The 18,007-nt window shown below is 47.7% G+C and overlaps 1 protein-coding gene across 1 annotated transcript in view; it reads right to left on the reverse strand.

Annotated features, from left to right (window-relative positions):
- Nucleotides 1-17,200, reverse strand: part of LOC149346981 (uncharacterized) — a 36,734-nt gene extending 19,534 nt beyond the window's left edge. The window contains exons 1-9 of the mRNA XM_089541454.1: nucleotides 16,898-17,200; nucleotides 15,227-15,368; nucleotides 13,983-14,114; nucleotides 12,625-12,803; nucleotides 10,857-11,032; nucleotides 8,463-8,589; nucleotides 6,259-6,362; nucleotides 4,573-4,697; nucleotides 2,318-2,430 (exon numbers count right to left, since the gene is read on the reverse strand). Of these exons, the coding sequence (XP_089397580.1) occupies nucleotides 2,318-2,430; nucleotides 4,573-4,697; nucleotides 6,259-6,362; nucleotides 8,463-8,589; nucleotides 10,857-11,032; nucleotides 12,625-12,803; nucleotides 13,983-14,114; nucleotides 15,227-15,368; nucleotides 16,898-17,200 (1,401 nt within the window). The remainder of the gene's footprint in view (nucleotides 1-2,317; nucleotides 2,431-4,572; nucleotides 4,698-6,258; nucleotides 6,363-8,462; nucleotides 8,590-10,856; nucleotides 11,033-12,624; nucleotides 12,804-13,982; nucleotides 14,115-15,226; nucleotides 15,369-16,897) is intronic.
- Between the last annotated feature and the right edge of the window lie 807 nt (nucleotides 17,201-18,007).

Raw genomic sequence — 18,007 nt, forward strand, 5'->3', positions numbered from 1 at the left:
GTAGAGCACAGGAGGCCTATGTAGACAGCAGGAGGCGGGAGCAGTACATCTGTACTGTTCCCGCCGCGACTACCATGGTGACACCTTGTATGTGACTATTCCCATAATTGCGTAGGTTTTCCTCGCGGATCGCATGAAATCTATGAAGAACACATGAAGCATACGGAGTCTATGCGAAAAATGCATGCGCAAAAGTCTAAGTACGTTTATGAACTCTCTCTCACCTCTTGAACTCAATGTTTACGTCATGGGCAAATTACACGTACAGGATATGGAAACCGCACGGTAAACGCGCGGAAAACGTACGGATTTCTTAGTACACGGTTTTCACTCTAAGTGCACATTTTACATATGCGAGGCTTACAGAAAACTTTTAAGTAGGGATATATCTTATCTGAAATCTCATTACGCTGCCTCACTTCCGGCTATTCGGAGCCAGGCTTTCCGTCCCTTCGAGATCACCGCTGCCTTAATGTACCATCGGTTACCTCTTTGCCACAATACATATTCTGCAGCTATCATAATGCCACTGGTCCCACGCACTTGAAGCGAACATTTAAAAGCAGCAGTGAGGGATAAACTTCCACTTTCCTCTGGAAAGGGGTCCTCACCGTTGCTGTCCTCAACTGTAGAGTCATGTTGAACTTAGAAAAGCGCAATAAAAAGACAGGGACAAGAAGAAGCACGCAGGACAAACGCTTCCAACTCTGCCTAGGTGTCATCAGTTTGAGCTTTTGTTAAAATCCACTGTTCTTTCAGTTTTGCCCTCACATTAGACCTATTTTCAATACCATCTGTCAGAGCGCTCTTCATAGCTTCACTTGGAGCTATTTTTTTTTGTGAGCCTCCAACTGTAAGCGCCGCAGGAAACAATTTCGGAGTACACATGGTAAGTTAATGTGCTGTCTTTGCCAAAAGTAACTGGGTAAAGTTGGTTTCTTTCTTAGCCGCGCAGCGAAGCACTCATGGCAGCCATTAAGCTGTGAATCTGTGTAAAGTATATGGTGAACCCTTGTCCTCACGTTCTGACACCCTTCGGTCTTTAGGGGGGCCGTAAAGGCTCCGTTATACGGTTAAGAAGCAAAATCTGTTGCTCGGTTACTTTTTGCAAAGGGTGTAGATGCCTTGACGGCACTTACAAAATATTGCCAAACATTAATTTTTCCTCTAATTTGTTTATGGCGGTCAGCATTTTTAGTAGTTACTTTGCGTAGACTTTGCAGACAAGCGTACCTTTTAAGTACTTCCTGCGCCTAACTTTACCATTCTTAAAGTGCCGCTTAAAGTCTTGCTTGAGATACATTTCGAAGCGCAGCTGCGCTAGTGCTTTGCTCGCGAACATCGCAAGGCATTTTGTAAGTCATTTCCAGCAATGAAACAAACTTCGCGACACAAGTATAGTCGCAGTCCTAACAGGACGGAGCGCTTGTGTTTAAGCTGTAACATATGTGAGTGCGCAGTTCTCTACTTCTGGTGTCGGTCGGGGTTTCAAACATTCAAGAGGCGCCGTGCACTTGTAGCAAAGCGGGCTTAAATGTTCACTTGTGTAGACGTGGAAATGCTTTGAATGAACTTCTGAATGAATGCTGCGAGGCATATGGACCCGTATCCGAAGTCGCGAAAGCAGCGGAGGCCGCAATTCTGAAGAGAAGTGTGCAAACCGCGGGCTTTGGGTTCGAAGGTAATGACGCGCATTGCTCTTTTACGCACCAGAGGTTGCGCATGGCTCAGTACCCTTCTCTGTAAAAGCGAATTATCTCTAAATATTATCTTATGAAAATATACAAAATACGGATCATACCCCATGTGCAAAGCTGTACCGATTCTCGATGGGTTTTACATGCTGAAACCATGTAATGACGAATAATGTGCGTCTGCCCTTGTGTTTGAGCCGTCTGCCGAGTGGTGACCGATAAACCGCCGAGTGCACACTAGTTTATCATAACGGAATGAATACTGGCTATTAGGCGGTTCACATAGATGAGTAACGCTCCTGGATAGGTAATTAGGTAACCAACAGATCTTTCGCAGGTCATCAGATTTTAGATTCCGTGAACTGAGTTGCTAATCTGGGACAACCTGGTACCATGTAGCAACTCTTGTTGCAAAAATTACCGCTAGTCAGGGCAGGCGGGCACATGAATACAGTGTGAGCTTGGAGTAAAACATTAAAACTAGTGAGAACCTTAGACCAAACAGACCATGTCTACAGAAATTGGTGGGCGTATTTAGTCGGCACATTCGCACATTTTGTTTTCAGTCGGTGCGATAACTAAGCTATTTAGCTCTAGGCGTGCTTGTTTCAAAGTTTACTCACAAACTTCGGTAGCATCATAGATATCCGCCACAGGAGGTGAACCTGGCTCCAAAACTCTGGGTCCGGAGCCAGACTGATGGCCTGAGGCGTGATGCTGACGATGAAGTTGGACCCTGCGGAAGAGTAGGGTTTAAACCAGTGACAAGGGTTTGCACCCGCTTTTCCAAAACTTTATGTGAAACAATGCGGCAAACCATGTGGCACGTCTGTCCTTTGACATTGTGAAATGTTTGACGGCGTGTAATTTGCTTTAATCAACACTGAGGGGGTTTCAAGAGACGATACTTCTCGACGCTTCGGTATGGGTATATCCGGTGACATAAACTGTAAGAATAACGGTTGCTTATAAACGGAGTGCATGTTTTGCATGGGCGCGGTTTTCGCTCATATCTTCCTCAAATTTTCATTAAACCGCTTTTTGCGGCAGTGGTCCTTCGTTCCTCTCCCGTTAACTAATTGGTTACGGTAAAACAGTTTTGTGAGGTATGTAAGCGGGTGCATGGTTCGCTGGTTGGATTCACTAGCTGAGTGCTACTAGGTGTTGTATATCCTTATCGTTGGACTGCACGAACTGTAAATCAACAAAGTGTTGGACAGAACAAGACAGCGCAAGCAAAACATTTTGCATTCACTAGACGCGTGCTTCGACTGATACCGTCAGCTCAACGCCGACATATTGTCACGTTGTAGTGATGGCAGTCCAGCGGTAAGGAAGTTTAACAGAGTACACTGTGGGGCCAGTTGGTCATACATAATCTGAACGAACAAACGTAGCGTTTAAACAGGACACAGAAAGACGAGGACAGGATGGGGCTACAACAGGATGTAGCCCCGTCCTGTCCTCATCTTTCTGTGTCCTGTTTAAACGCTACGTTTGTTCGTTCAGATCAGCGGTAAGGAAGCCACTAATAAGACTTGGAAACGCAGCTCTTTATTTGGGCTGACTTACGCCCGCAAAGAACTAAACAGCACGGCAGCAGCGTAAGCAACAAACGTGCTGGTCAGTCGTCGAACTACGAATGCCCGCTGCTCGCTGCATCGCTCAATTTAAAGCCGGCAAAGAAACTTCGAGACAACAGGTCATAATCAACTACAGTAATCTGGAAACACGTAGATGCAGTTCTTCATGGCTGTGATCAATCGAGATTAGTCCGGTCGCTTTTCGCGTCACGAACGAGAATGATAACGCCCCGTTCCTGCGGCCTTGAGCGTGAACGCACGGACACTACAATGATACGGGGCAATATGGTTGTGAGATATACATGTGTCTTTCATGTTTTCATAATTTCCTCCTCTCTATATACAACGCTAAGCGCGACAAAGGTGGAGTGGTCGAAGGGAGCGCGTTGCCTTTTAAAAGAGTTGCTGCACCTTTCCTCCCTTCCTAGCACCGTCAAGAGCTGCCGAGCCTTTCTTATTCCATAGGAATCTTCTTGTAGCGCTAAGCGTGACAGGGGTCATATGGCGGCGTGGGCAAGCTTCACTTTGTCCTCTAGCGCACTCTCTTACATAAGGGAGTTCCGCTTACTCCCTTTCTAGTCCCATATAGGTGTATTCGTGTTTAGAGTGTAAACACTTACTGTCCGAAACAACTGCGACAGTGTTCCTTAACACGATGGGCCATTTATGATCTCATAACATTCTCCTCGGCCTCGTAACAGTTAAGATCCTTTAGTTTTTACTAACCTCCTCCTTGCTCTAGTGACGCAAAGCGTGACCGAACCTTTCATATCTCATAGCCTACTATTCGACCTTAGAACGTTAAGTGGAACTGACCCTTTATTCGTTAACAGCCTCCTCCTCACCCTCGCAATGCGAGACGTGACCAATCCTTTGTCATTTCATAACCTCATCGCCCTTGTAACGCTAATCGGAACCGAGCTTTCTTCATTCATAGGTCCTCCTCGACTTCGTAACGCTTATTATGACCGATAATTTTATATTTCGTAACCTCCTCCTCGCCTTCCTGAAGATAAGCTTAACAGACCGAGCCTTTCGTATTTGATAACCGGCTGCTCGCCCTCATAATACTGAGTGGAACCGAGCCTTGTTATTTCACAACTACCTCCTTGCCTCCTTAATGCTATTCATGCCCGACCATTTAAAATTTCATTACAACCTCGCCGCCCTGGTATTGCTAAGCGTGACCGAGTCTTACTCCATAACCTCTTCCTCTCGTAACGCTAAGCGTCACAGTTCCTGTATTTTTCTCAACAAAAACGGCTACCGCTGCAGCAAGACCGGAGACGACGCACGGGTGTCGATGAGCGTGGCGATGTCGATGTCCACGCTGGAGGACAGGTGGCCAAGGAAGAGGAAAGCCATGGCGGTGACGATGCCCTTGGACGCGACCTCGGCCACCAGCACGAACATCACGTCTCTGTTGGATGCGTGTCATGGAGTTAACGTCGCTATGAAAACTGAAAACTATGAAAACTATGAAAACTCACTACAACCTACGCTATGCTCCGCAAATCCACGAAACTCGAATCGCGAACAGTCTGTTTTCCTAAATAGCTGACCCTTTCAACCCTTCGCGGTTCCTTTTATGATTGTATGGATATCGCGTCATTTCTTAGTTCGTATAACATATGCAAAGGCACGCACTAAGACCAACTGAGAGGCGTTTCTGAGCACTTGATGGTTTCTTACGACTGCTCTTCGGTCAACAAAGGTTGTCCAAGACGCCGCGGGCGTACTGCGTGCTGGGTACGGGGTGGTCCCCAAAATACGTTCAAAGAGCTATACCCACCCTCACCATCATTAACTTTTCCTAATCTGTAGACATACCTGCACTGCGCGATGTCATCGTCAAGCTAACTACGCCTACTACAAGACAAATGCCTCTCTATATCCCTCCAATTAAGCGTGTCCTGTGCAAGCTGTGGCCATATTATCCCAGCAAAATTCTTCATCTCATTATCCGGCCTGACTTTCTGCCGTCCCTTACTCCAGGAGCTGAGCTTTCCAGCTCCTGGAGTCCAGTTCGTTGCTCTTAACGACCATCGGTTATAATGCCTTCGCGTCACATGTCTGACCAAGCCCATTTCTTATTCACGAATTCGACTAGGATGTAATTAACTCGATTTTTTCCCTGATCCACTCTCCTCTTTTCCGTTCTCTTAACGTTACATCATTTTGCGTTCTCTCTGCGCTGTCCTTCATTTAAGTTGAAGCCTTTTCGTTAGCCTCCACGTTACACATTACACGTTACACATTACACGTTACACATTACACGTTACACATTGCACCATTACAGAGAAACGATTGTCGCGAGCACTTTGAGTCACAACGCGTACAGTCGCGTTACCTTACGCGTGAAAGCTTTTTTTTTTTGCGTTTCTGAGCGAAAGAAAGATGAAGACCAACACCGCTTATTGTTAGTCAGTCTTCGTTCTTAATTTTCATTGTATACTATACCCCGTTTCAGACTTCACGTGCAACGCTGTCAAAGCTAGCACTCTTGTTTGCGCTGCATGCATCCGCGACAGAATAGTAGTGCGTTGTTTGTGGTGACCGAAACATGGCAAATGCTACATGACACTTTTGTCATGTATTGCTGACGACACGCTGTCGTATTCTCGTGCCTTAGACCGCTCCGCCACAAAACAAGAGCGGAGTAACACCCCTCCCTTTATTTTTCCGTGCGGACTACTTCCGTACCTTTCACAGCGTTGCACCTGTTGTATGAAACGGAGTATAAGTAGCTGGAAAGGCAGCGAGCATAATGTGCTTCTAAACAGTGCAAACTTCTCTTCTACACTTCCTTTTCACTGTTCTGGCTGTAGTTAATTTTTTTTTTGATGTATCACTCATAGCCAGACTATACCCATACACATAGTACCCGGAATGACCAGTAGCACACGCTGGCAGATGCAGACTTCCAAAGAATGTGTGCCGGGGAATAGAAAACAGACACAAATTAAAGCATGCGCACTCACTCTTGGAACTTGTTCTTGAAAGAGTTGAACCTTTCGACACCCAGGTAGATGGTACCCGTGACGCCGACACTTTCCAGGCAAGTGGTGAGCGCGCGGCTCCACATCTGCGCAATTTATGATGACCAGAACAGGCTGCCTGCTCAAGGGGTTTGTCCCTGTTCCGAGATCTTTACCAAATCCCTGGTTGCAGTGTGCCAAATGCGTGTGATATTCTATGCATGCAGAGGTTGCGCGCGAAGCGGTGGGGACAGTTTTTTTGTAGCATGCTTTCCCTTGGGAATAGTGCGCGAAACATTAATAAACATGATTCATCACGCGGAATTCGGCAAAGACCGAATAAGTTTAAGTAATAAGTAAATAAGTATCTGATAATTTAGGTTTCAGTGGCTGTACTGTGGCTATGACGTATGGAGGACGGTGGAGATCACGTAAGACAAGCTGTTTGCTCGCTCATTGCTACGGCTTTCCGGGCAGGACGGCGTACCAGCTGGTGAGGTATTAAAATATGAAGCAGCCATTTTATTGGTTACTGTACCAATAATTTGGGCCGTCGGAGACGCTGTTAGGCCGCTGAAACCTAGACACACACTACATAGGAGAAGTATTTTGATGCAAAATTATTTAACGGCGGCAAAATTCCACGCAGCGACGGATTATGAATATTGTTCCTTTAGCTGATCATTCAAAAGAGAAAGAAACCAAGAATTATGTGCCTCCACGTTTTTATTAGCAATTAGCTCACAGGAGTACGGTAGGTACGGTACGGTAAGGTACGGTACGGTAAGGTAAGGTATACTGATTGTGGGTATTAAGAGTGTACACGTTTACAGGTCTGTGTGTGATATCTTAACTATTCCTCTACGGGCATTGAATCGTTTTGCGCATAAAAACAACACAGAAAAGTGTAATGAGCGAGGAGCTTATAAACACGACGAAGAAAATACTGTTAAAAACTTTTTATTGCGGCAATAAGAACTGACCTCAATCTTAGCCTTCGCTGCTTGCAAAGATAGTGCTTAGTATATTATAGACTAATAATAATGTTTTCAAGCAAGCACGTTCGAGCAGCAAACTAAACCCATAAATAAGTTGGAAGTGCAGGTATGAAATATTGTAGGTGCGGTTTGCGCTCAGAATTTCCACTGTGAAGCACACAGACATTGGACAGCCTTCTCTTGATCGAGCCTAGTGCCAGACTTTCGTTCTTGTACGCGCCTCGACGTTGGTCATGTGGCTCCAGTCGGCGCGGAAGAACACGTGGAGACCTCTGGCGGAGCCATCCAGCATCGCAGCCCGCGACAGCAGCATCAACGTCGTCGCGACGAGCAGCGACAGCATGACGTAGAAGAACTGCATTGAAACAGGTGGCTACGTAAGATGAAGCAAAATATAGCCTGTCCATGAGTGTTAAGTCAAACACTTTTAGTGACAATGGTTTTGGGAGTTTTCCTCGTTACACTGACGAACACAATCTGAAGGTGCGAGCTCTAGCTTGCCTACTGCAAAGTTTGAGGAGCAATGATGCCGGAATGAAGCCACGATGAAATCAACGGCCGCGACGTTGCCTTTTTACTCTGTACTGGTTGGGCCTCGTTCCGTCTGTCGCCAGCAGGTTCATCTCCAAGTTACTGACGCGGTTTTATTTGTCTCTCATTACTGGACCACTGCAGAAATATTCGCAAAGACCGTTTCAGGAGCACCTCTGTAGCCGCAACAGCACTACAGCATGCAACAAGAGTTCGGCTTTGTCTCTCGCGTGAATGTGCCCAGGTGCTTTGCACTAATACTTATGAACCTTAAACACAGCATCAGTAGCCGAACTGCGGAGACACATTTGCAGCTGCTCCTTTAAATGCCACGGCAGCGCCACGCTCTTCAGATGATGATGATGCCTTTACGGTTGACGGTGGCGCCGCCATGTAGCTACCTTGAGCGTCATATGAAGCTTCTCTCAAATTTCCAGGGAGGAGTTTCATGAGCAAGGAAAGAATTGAAGATCTCCATCGTTACTCGGCTCCTGGTTTAAGTGCTGAGGTATGCGTAGGCATTGGAAGAGCAGTAACTTGTGACGATTTCGTAAGGATTTCGCGGCTGCGCCAGGAATCCTGCTCGACAGACCGGTGCGGACATTTTCATCTTGCGTACTTTCGTCAACATCAGAGACAGCAGTAGAAAGGGGAGGCCGTCGAGGCGGGGTAACGCACATTTTTGATTCCGACGAATCCCCGGTGGGCGACCGCGAACACCAGCAGCCACACGGCGCCGATGCAGAGCAGCGGCTGAGCGCGGACGTTCTCGAAAGACTGCTCCGTCCAGCTGTGCTGGCGACGGCTGCAGCAGGAAGGGAGAGGCGGTGGGCTCATCAGAATAACAAGCTTCACTGAAAAATATACGAGTAAAAAAATATTGAACAGATACAGAAGTGTTTCTGCATTGTATGCACGTCATGCTCGGTGACTGTTTTAGCGCCATCTCTGTGACAGACGTTAGAAATGCGAATATTTCTTCGGTTTCTCGAGAAGCAGCACTCCCACTTCTGTTGTTCCTGGTTTACTGTTTCTGATGACCTGGTCTGTTTACTAGTACTGTAGTGATATAGATAACACCACCGTTCATAGTAGGTTTCATCAACAGCAAGAGCAGCACGCAAAGACTCTACCATTGCCGCAAAATCTAAGCAATGCGGATCATTGTGGCCTACATGAATCAGAAATAAGGCTGGCTGCTCAACTGTGCCTTCGAAGTTTCCTTTCATCATCAAAGATGTGCTTACTTTGGTGTTGGTATCGAAGCACAACAAAAACGAGCATGAACCATACACTGCAAACACGAATTACCCTATTAGGGTGTAAAAAGGGAGTAAACGGTCCACGAGTGCACTTCCCAATAGGTACAGGGTGTGGTGCTTAATCCCTGGTATGGATTCGCATCACTAAAAGATAAAAAATACGGCTGGTAACGGAAACAACTTTCTTCAAAAAATACGAACTTCTGGCAGTCACCAAGATTGTACCCGAGGATTCAATCTTCTCTAATCGCTAACCTCAAAAACTCCAGTGCCGCATTTAAAAAATCTCCTTCGATTCTCGTTCCTTGCTATCCCAGTCCTACTTCCTTGCTGCCCAAGTTACTATTGCTTTGAGGTGGAACTATGACTGCTTTGCTAGTAGTAACCGTTCGGTATTTTCAGTGATCGAAATCTACCCATGGACTCTGGCAGCATGTCCTGTTTTAAATGAGAGTGCGCTGGAAGGTTTCTACTCTTTTTTTTTACTCCCATATAAGGTAACTCATGTTTACAGAGTGTAAACAGAGTACTGCCACAAACGGTCGCCCATCGGATAAGAGTGCAGCTCAGATCGAGAGACGCCTCGCTAGACTTCGCCGTGCATAAGCAGGGGCTGCAATGCACCGCGCCACTGATACAGCTTCAAATCGACACTCAAGTGCAAAGAACACACGCGAAGGCAGCAGCAAGCACCGCTACAAGCATGGATTACGGTAAAGAATCTCCGTTTCCATCGGTTGGGGGGACAAGACCTGGAGTCACACCCGTGAATGTTCGCAAGTGAATTTTGTGTCGAACGGAAGGAATTTACCCTGGGCGTGTCTGAGTGTCATGAAGCGGGACACAGACGTATCTTAAAGTGCGCATTCAGCTGTGCATGTTCTACGCACTCCAAATATGGATCCCATGGTCAAAATGGATCGCGCATTCTAGCTTCAAAGTCTTTAGCGCTATCACTTGAGGGAGAAGTTACTGAGTTGCATGTGACAAAGCGCAGCCGATATCTGCAAATGAAAGCAGGATCTTTTCGGTTAAGACGAAAGCGTTAACGTACTCTGAAATTTAATAAGGTATACGCTTTGGCAAGCGATCTACTTAGCGGCACAGGTTAAATTAGATGGGGGGTGAATTTTCTGAACATTCTGGGGTCTCGGGTTCGAGTGCTAGACCACAGCGAGCGTTTCTTAAATACCGATGGCTCTGAAAAATCTGCATGGCTTTCCATTGTAGCCGATAGCTTTTCCCTTATGGTAATAATTTCTGACTTGATTTAAATCTCCTCCACCTGCAGGAGTTTTCTTAACATACAGTGACTAAAGCCTATGGCTGAACACTTGAGGTCTTATTCGCCCACTTATGTTAAGCGACGAAGATAACTATCATCGGACCGCCTCGCACTATGCGACTGCAGGTCGATTATGACGTCATGACGCATGCGTTAAGTGCACGCTACATCATATCTACGTGAAAAGTTTGCAGAAGATTCTGAAGCGTATATAACCATCCCTTCTTCTGTGACAGCCTTATTGTGAACAAGGGCCCCGTATGGGACCCGAAACGTCATTTTTCATTTTTTGACTTGGTCAGTGACCCAATTTTCCTTTGTGAATAAATAGCGTTAAGTGTTGACCGCTAGTGAACTACATTCGGACGTTATAGATCAGTGCCCCCACGGCATTTTAGAATGGCACATGTGTTCTCCTGGTGGACTCTGTTTCCGGTCTCGTTCTGGATGTTGTGCTGGTCTAGTACCATGCAGGCGCTGTCAATGAAAGCGTCGCTCTAGGTTGCAGGTGCGCGGTGTACTCACAAGTCGTAGACGGGGACCGGTGTGTGCAGGTCTGGCGTGCAGCCCACGGCCTCGGGGCGGTACACCGTGGACGGCACCAGGACCACCCGGTCTCCCTTGAGCAAGGGCATGCCTTGGCCCATTTCGTGGCGCTGAAACAAGTCCGCGACCAGACTCCGCACAGTGCGGCACAGGGTCTGTGATAGAGAGCAAGGCAAGGCAAAGAGAGCTGGCGTTGATAATGATACTCTTCATATGCCTTCATTACTCTGTAGCACAAACGGCTTTCTCAGGGACCTCGAATTACTGGTATTGTTTCAGCTGCGACCACCCTGCAACCTACCTCTTATTCTCACCTATGGGCGCCTGTTTTTGTGCTACGCGTTGCTATGCTTACTTTTTTCTTCGAATCGACTCCATTACAACAGGGAGCCATCTGATCTCTTCCCCCTATTATATGCCCTCGCCATGTCCATTCCCTCTTCATGGTTTCAGCAGAGATGTCATTAACACGTGTTTGTTCTATATCTCTATCCTATCTCCAGCTTTCCAATGTCACACATTGCCCTCAACATTCAATTTCAACCGTTTCGCAGCCTGGCTCAGTGGTTATGGCGCTCGGCTGGTGACCCGAAATACGCGGGTTCGATCCCAGCCGCGGCGCTAGGATTTCGATGCAGGCGAAATTCTAGAGGCCCGTGTAGTGTGCGATGTCAGTGAACGTTAAAGAATCCCAGGTGGTCGAAATTTCCGGAGCCCTCCACTACGGCGTCCCTCATAGCCTCAGTCGCTTTCGGACGTTAAACCCCCATAAACCATTAAACCATCAACCGTTTTGTTAATCCTGGCCCGCATGGGGTGTTTTTTGCGAGCGAAACTCACTGCGTGTGAAAGGTTAGCGCGGCCGGGATTGTTTAAGATGCGGAGCGTTTTTTTGTACAAAAAGCGCACCATGCTGGCGGGGCTTTAGCGTCTAAGTTTCTTTCTCATACGTGAGAACTATCAAGAGAGAACTGTCCATAAATTAATCACTTTTAATACGTGAGCAGAAAGAACAGAGCCCCTTTTCAGAAAAATAGTAAATGAAATGCCGCTTTGATGAGCGACTCCCGGAAAGGTATATACTGGTGGCCTACGGGTAATAAGATACGGTTTGGGCTAAATGATGAACAGCAGCAGAGTAAACAATGCCTTGAAATTTGACAGCTTGCAGTGGCGGTTTGCTTTGAGCTCATCAAGAGTGATCCACTACTGTCACAGCTCTATTGCAAAGACTACTGCGCTACCAAGCAATATAGGTGTTCGGGTACGCGTCGTTTAATTCACCGGATGTCATCTGGGAAGAAGGACTGGCAGCCGTCGGGGGCGAAATAAGCGGCTGCATTTAAAGACTATACTCTGCATGATTCGGCACATTCGACGTGGTCAATATACTTAAGACATTTCAGCATTTCTCACAAAGAGCATTTTAACAGCGAGGTGAGCTCCTGCTTTTGCTCATGTCAGACAGTGCGGAATTATCGAAGTGGATGACTTGGAGCATTGTGCACAGCTCCTTGCAAAACCATGCTTGGGTGCATCAACACAACCGGGTTAGGTTAGATTAGAGTTTTCACCTGCGAACCACTTCAGCGCGCTCATGTGCTGAAGTGGGAAAGGAAGGCATTGACTTATTTGACGCCCTCTGTTCCCTCGTGAACTGCTAAAGGGTACTTCTAACGTTCTCGGTAAGTCTAAACTGCGCTCATTACCTCGATGGTAACGTGGCACGCAGGATTACATCACTCACTGATCCCTTCCTGATGGTGTAGCAGGTGCGGTTGTCGGCCGACCACCCCCCGGGGCACTGCCCTCCTCCCCACGGGAAGGTGTCCGTCAGGCCGGCCATCTGGACCAGCACGTCGGACAGGGGCACCGTGTCGGCGACCACGCGAAGCACCACGTACAGCATCAGCGCGTAGCCCGTGCCTGTGTCGATGTCGCGGGGGCCGAGAGGGCCACACCAAGCTGTCATAACTACGCGCTGGCAACGAGCACTGGACTTGGAGAAAATGACGACTAAGAAGGGAGCATCCCGACACGTAATCACTTTTAGCGGAAGCAGTTCCATCACGGCCGAAACACGGCCCTGATAAATTAAACGCCTCACTGGCAGTAAGGGACGTTGACATAATACCTCTCTTATGGCTAGGCTTCAAAAATGCCGCTGCCATCCTGAGTTCTTTTTGTCTTTTTCCGCGACACTAAACTGTGCACTACTTGTAAAGTGCAAACCTTTAGTGGGTAGTACACCGACTTCATTTTATACATAGCGCAATAGAGATCACCAGTTGCTCCATAACCTGTACCCAGATTCGATGTCTTTTTTAAAGATCTCTTTGAGTGTGTCAAGTGGCCTCTATGTCTTCTACGATGCCTCATGCCGTATCCGAAAATTCCCACAATTAGACATAGACTGTCAACTTTCTTTTTCTGCAGCGGCTTGAAAACTCCGTTCATTTGAGAACAGTCAGAATATTTAATTACTTGAAATTTTCTAAAACTCCAGTAAAACTTGCTTGTCGCCAAATTTTGTGCTCAAATTTTCTGCAAAAGGGAAAAGTTTCAAGATGGAACATCACACTGCATTTCTCGACAGCCAGGCCGGAGTAGCTGGGGCTAGGTGTAAGTTATGCGTGACATAATGTCGAAGCCCAGTAAACACAATCAGATAACCTCCCTGACTCATAGGCGACGTGATAGTTAGTCAGCAGTATACTAACTTGCACTTGCCGCAGTGTACAGGAATGTAGACTGTGAATACAGAAAAGGAACATTACGCAACCACACATTTAAATAGCTGTTCATCTCTGTGCGTCCCCTCGTACCGCTCACTGACTTCGCGCCAACTACAGAACGCGCCTTGCTACACAAGTCAGCATTAAGTGCGTGGTTACTTCATTTGATCCCTATGGTTGGTTAGCACGCAAAAAAAAAAATAAAGTTTATAGTTTATGCGGGTTGAACGACCCAAAGCAACTCAGACTATGATGCACGCTGTGGTGAAGGACTCCGGAAATTTCGACCACCTAGGGTTCTCGAAATTTCCGGAGCCCTTCACTACGGCGTCCCTCATAGCCACTTGGAGACAGTATGTCATGCACTGACCGAGGAAGAGCGGGACCGTAGTGAAGATGCCGCAGTTCCCGTCCCCGGCGAACTGTGCCAGGTTGCTCTCCAGTTGCATCATGGGCATCGCCACGGTGGCCAGCAGAGTCAGGTACGCCACCAGGAAGGGCACTGCGCATGCGCCATGGTCACGCCACGGTGCAAGGTGTCAGCTTGCAGGTACTCTCTTGATGACAGTTCGGAAACAGGGCTATTTGATGATGATGTCCTCAGGCTTAATGACACATACCCACGGCGGGGGATGGGCTATTTGGCAAGAACACTACAACTTCCTCTTCATCATCAGCCTAACTGCGCCCATTGTAGGACCATGGCTTCCTTCATATCGCTCCAATGAACACTGTCCTCTGCCACCTGCGGATACCTTTTCACTCCAAGCTTCCTTTTCTAACCCGAAAACATGACTTCTTGCCGGCCCGTGCTACTCTTCTATTCTCTTGGAGCCTAGACCATTGCCCGTAACGACCATCGATTATCTTGCCTACGCCTTACATTCCCTGCCCAAACGCATTTCTCTTCCTTGATTTCCACCAGCATTAATTCATAACTCGTGTTTATTTTCGGAATTACTCTGCTTTCTTCAAGTCTCTTAATGTCACACCCATAATCGCAGGTTTCCTTACCCGCCCTTTATTTTCTTCGTTTTCTCACCCTCCTTGCAGTCACAATTAAGTCAACATTTCACCTTGCAACCCTGATATAAACCGAAGTGGTGGTGCCAGCGATGGGCGAGCCGCGCTCGTCGTGCCGACTAACAAGGCATACCAGAAAGCTGCGGGCTCACCGGCCAGATATGAGCGCCCTGTCTGGGCCATTGATCAGTATTTGGGACGCTGCTCTGTCCAGCACCGACCGACGAGACCAGCAACGGCTGATCGAACGGGCGCGCAGTATAGCGACAGCTAGCGGAGTCCTGTACTATAAGGACAGCACTCGAACAAGATGGCGGCCAACTGCGATTAGTTTAATAAAAGTTTCTCCTCCTCCTCCTATTTATTGCGTGCTACGAAACTCCACTCCACTGGTGTACCTAGGCTAGTGTTGTTAGCAGAGTCACTCTAAACATTTGTTTATTTTTGATCATTTGATGATATGAAAGCTTTTCCGATAACATAGGGAATCTCAAACGACGTAAGGCTAACGCTACATTTGTTTTGCCTGCGCCATGCTCGCCTAGTAAATGAAGGCAACGGTTTCAATTTTGTGCACGTGGGTATACGTACCTCCGCCGTAGAAGATGAACATCATGGGAAACATGGCGGCATTGCTGCCACCCGCGGTCATCATGAACAGCGCGGCAAGCTTGTGGGCGCGGCTCTGGTACGTCGTGCCGGGGCTCTGCTTCGCCGCAGGGTCTTGCGAGCGCTGTATGAAAGCCGCAGCGGAGTAATGCTTGTAACACGGCGCAGATCGTATTTTTATCAGCCTGGCGCCTCTTTCTTCTTGACAGCGATGCAGAGAGTGGACCTTAAGAGTTTGGTTTACGTAAAGCACATGCTGTGGTGAAATAGTCTTTGCGGGAGGAGGGGGGGTTCATGCACTAAGCATTTCTTGAACTTTTCTGTGGAAACGCCGACCAATGCGTCCTTCACGTAGAAAATTTCAGAAAGGGGAGACCATTGTCCGCTCAAATAAATTGCTTTTTAATTCGCAAGAACAGCTTAGTTTTACGTTGTGGTTTACCGACGGCAAATCTACCCATATAATCTGACTCTACAAGATAGTAATAGCATAAATGTGCGCAATCTGAATTGAGAATTCATTGCAGGTGAGTACCGTGGTTGAAGATAGAGGGCATTTAATGGCGGCCGTAGTTCAATAAAACATTATTGTCGGTGTTGACTGCGCATCAACATCACTGGTTGGTAAAAATGCTTCTCTGTTGCTATTGGTTCTCACTGGTGCATAAGCCACTACCAGGCTATTCTAACTGGGCACAGCGTAGCTCTACACGTGGGAGGGATAATTGCAGGAAGATTAGTCCTGTAATCTCCGGCCTTCAAAGATCCTGCTTTGGCTAAGTTTATATTATGAGTGTTTATTAATCGACTACCCATCTAGATCCTTAAGACCTCGAGTAAAACTGCCCGTGGTTAGCAAAACACCGGTTATGTTTAGGACATTGTCACCTATTCAGAAAGTCTTCCATGTGACGAAAATCTGGGGTGTGAAATGCGAAAGAGTACGCACGCTTTCACGAGAGCAAACAGAGGCTTCCAGAGTCCAAAGACAGCTTTTAATCCCCGTTCAGAATAATCCTGATGCCTGCGGCCCACCTGAACCACCGCCTTTTCCCGGCTCCTGCAAGGGGGCTGAGTAAGACGGAGGAGCGAACTTTAAGGCGTCTGCAGACAGGTACTCTACACTGTCCTGCAATCATCAAATATTACGATCCTAACACGGATGGGCGATGCCCGCATCATGGGGAGATCTGTGATATCTTCCACATGGTGTGGGCGTGTACTCAAGATCCCCACCTCCCCCTTTCCCCTACCCGTTTCCGAGAGGCATGGGAGACTGCCCTACTCAACTGCTCCTCGCTTGAGTCCCAAAGGGCTCTGGTGAAACGGGCGAGAGACGGGGCATCGTCATGCGGTGTCCCGGACTAGGGACGCCGACCAAGTAGCGGGGCCACTCTGTGGCTCCCAAACTCTATGTCACCAAATAAAAGTTTTCACCAGCACCTGAACATTGCTAGAGTAGCACATGAGCGCGGAAGTTCCCACTTACGAGATGGCATGTCGCCTATCCAAAGTAGTGTACGCCAGAGGAAATAAGTAACGAACGAAAGCAGATGAAGGAAAAGCTTGGGCGTTAACGAGAGTACGGTTAACCCTAAAGAACTCCCGCCCTGCCGCAATAGCTGGGTTAAGGAACGGAAGGAAGAAACTCACCCCGCTTTCTTCGTCGCTGTCGGCCATGCGCCAGGCGCTGGGTAAGAGTGGTTCCCGACAGCAAAGGTGGGAGAGCACGTCAGAGTGGCGGCAGGCAGTTTCGAGAGCAGTCTTCTTCTGACATCGGGAAAGACCCCGCTTCTCCTCGAGCTGAACTTCTTCTTCTTTTGCGTTCTTGCTGATGGCGATGCTGTTGGCAGCATGCATGCGTTGTTGTTGGGCGTTAACGCATGCCAGCCAGGGCGAGGAAGCGCAACGATTTCTCGTACGCCGAGTCACGATGGTAGCAGTCAACTGCGGCATCCTGAACCAAGGATAGGCCAAGACGCTCAGTGAACCGAAAGGCTCAAAAACACTGTAAATTTGTCATAAATAAAGTTTTTTTCATCCAATGCAAGCGTTTATGTTGGGGAGAACGAGGCAAACTTAGACCGAAAATTTACTATTTTCTTTGGTTCGCAGTGGACACGACTGTTTTTGTGATTCTTGAAGCGACAGCGCTACAAGGGGCTATTTCGTCGGTTGGTGGCGTTGTCAGCGTTATCCCTTGACTTCTAGTACATCACAACCGAAAGCGGTCTCGCTCTTCTGATGTTCACTGAAAATCGAAACCTGAGGTTCCTGGGCAATATTGCCAAGAACAACATCTTGGAGTTGTTGAAAGAAATATTGTGCCTCCAGCTTTTTGGCTTTCGTTTTGACGCGTCGGGAAGAAGTGTTTTCGTTTTGGCAGGCGAAATCAGCCGACAGTCACGTGGCCAGCGTGTGAACTGGTCGCGAGAGCAAAGAAGACGAAGAAGAGTGCTCGCAACCGTCTGACGCGTAGCAGCCAGCTTCGTGAGGATGAGTGATCAAGGTGAGTAAACTTAATGCCCGGTCTGCAGTGCTGCCTGAACTTCCGCTGTCTCAACAGCCCCCTAAATTATCGATGCAAGCAAACCCATGAAGGCTGTTCCCAAATCACAGTCCTGGACGCCGAGGGCAGTCAACCTGGCTGCGTGCAGTTCCCGCCCGTGGTCTGGGAGCAATGCGCGAAACGATCGCACACTTCGTGGAGTTTACTGCTGTGTAATACTTTATAAATTTCTCATTATTTTTAGGCTGCCCAAC

Source organism: Amblyomma mixtum, chromosome 4 (genome assembly GCF_055824585.1).
Source record: "Amblyomma mixtum isolate Tamu chromosome 4, ASM5582458v1, whole genome shotgun sequence".
Lineage (NCBI taxonomy): Eukaryota > Metazoa > Arthropoda > Arachnida > Ixodida > Ixodidae > Amblyomma > Amblyomma mixtum.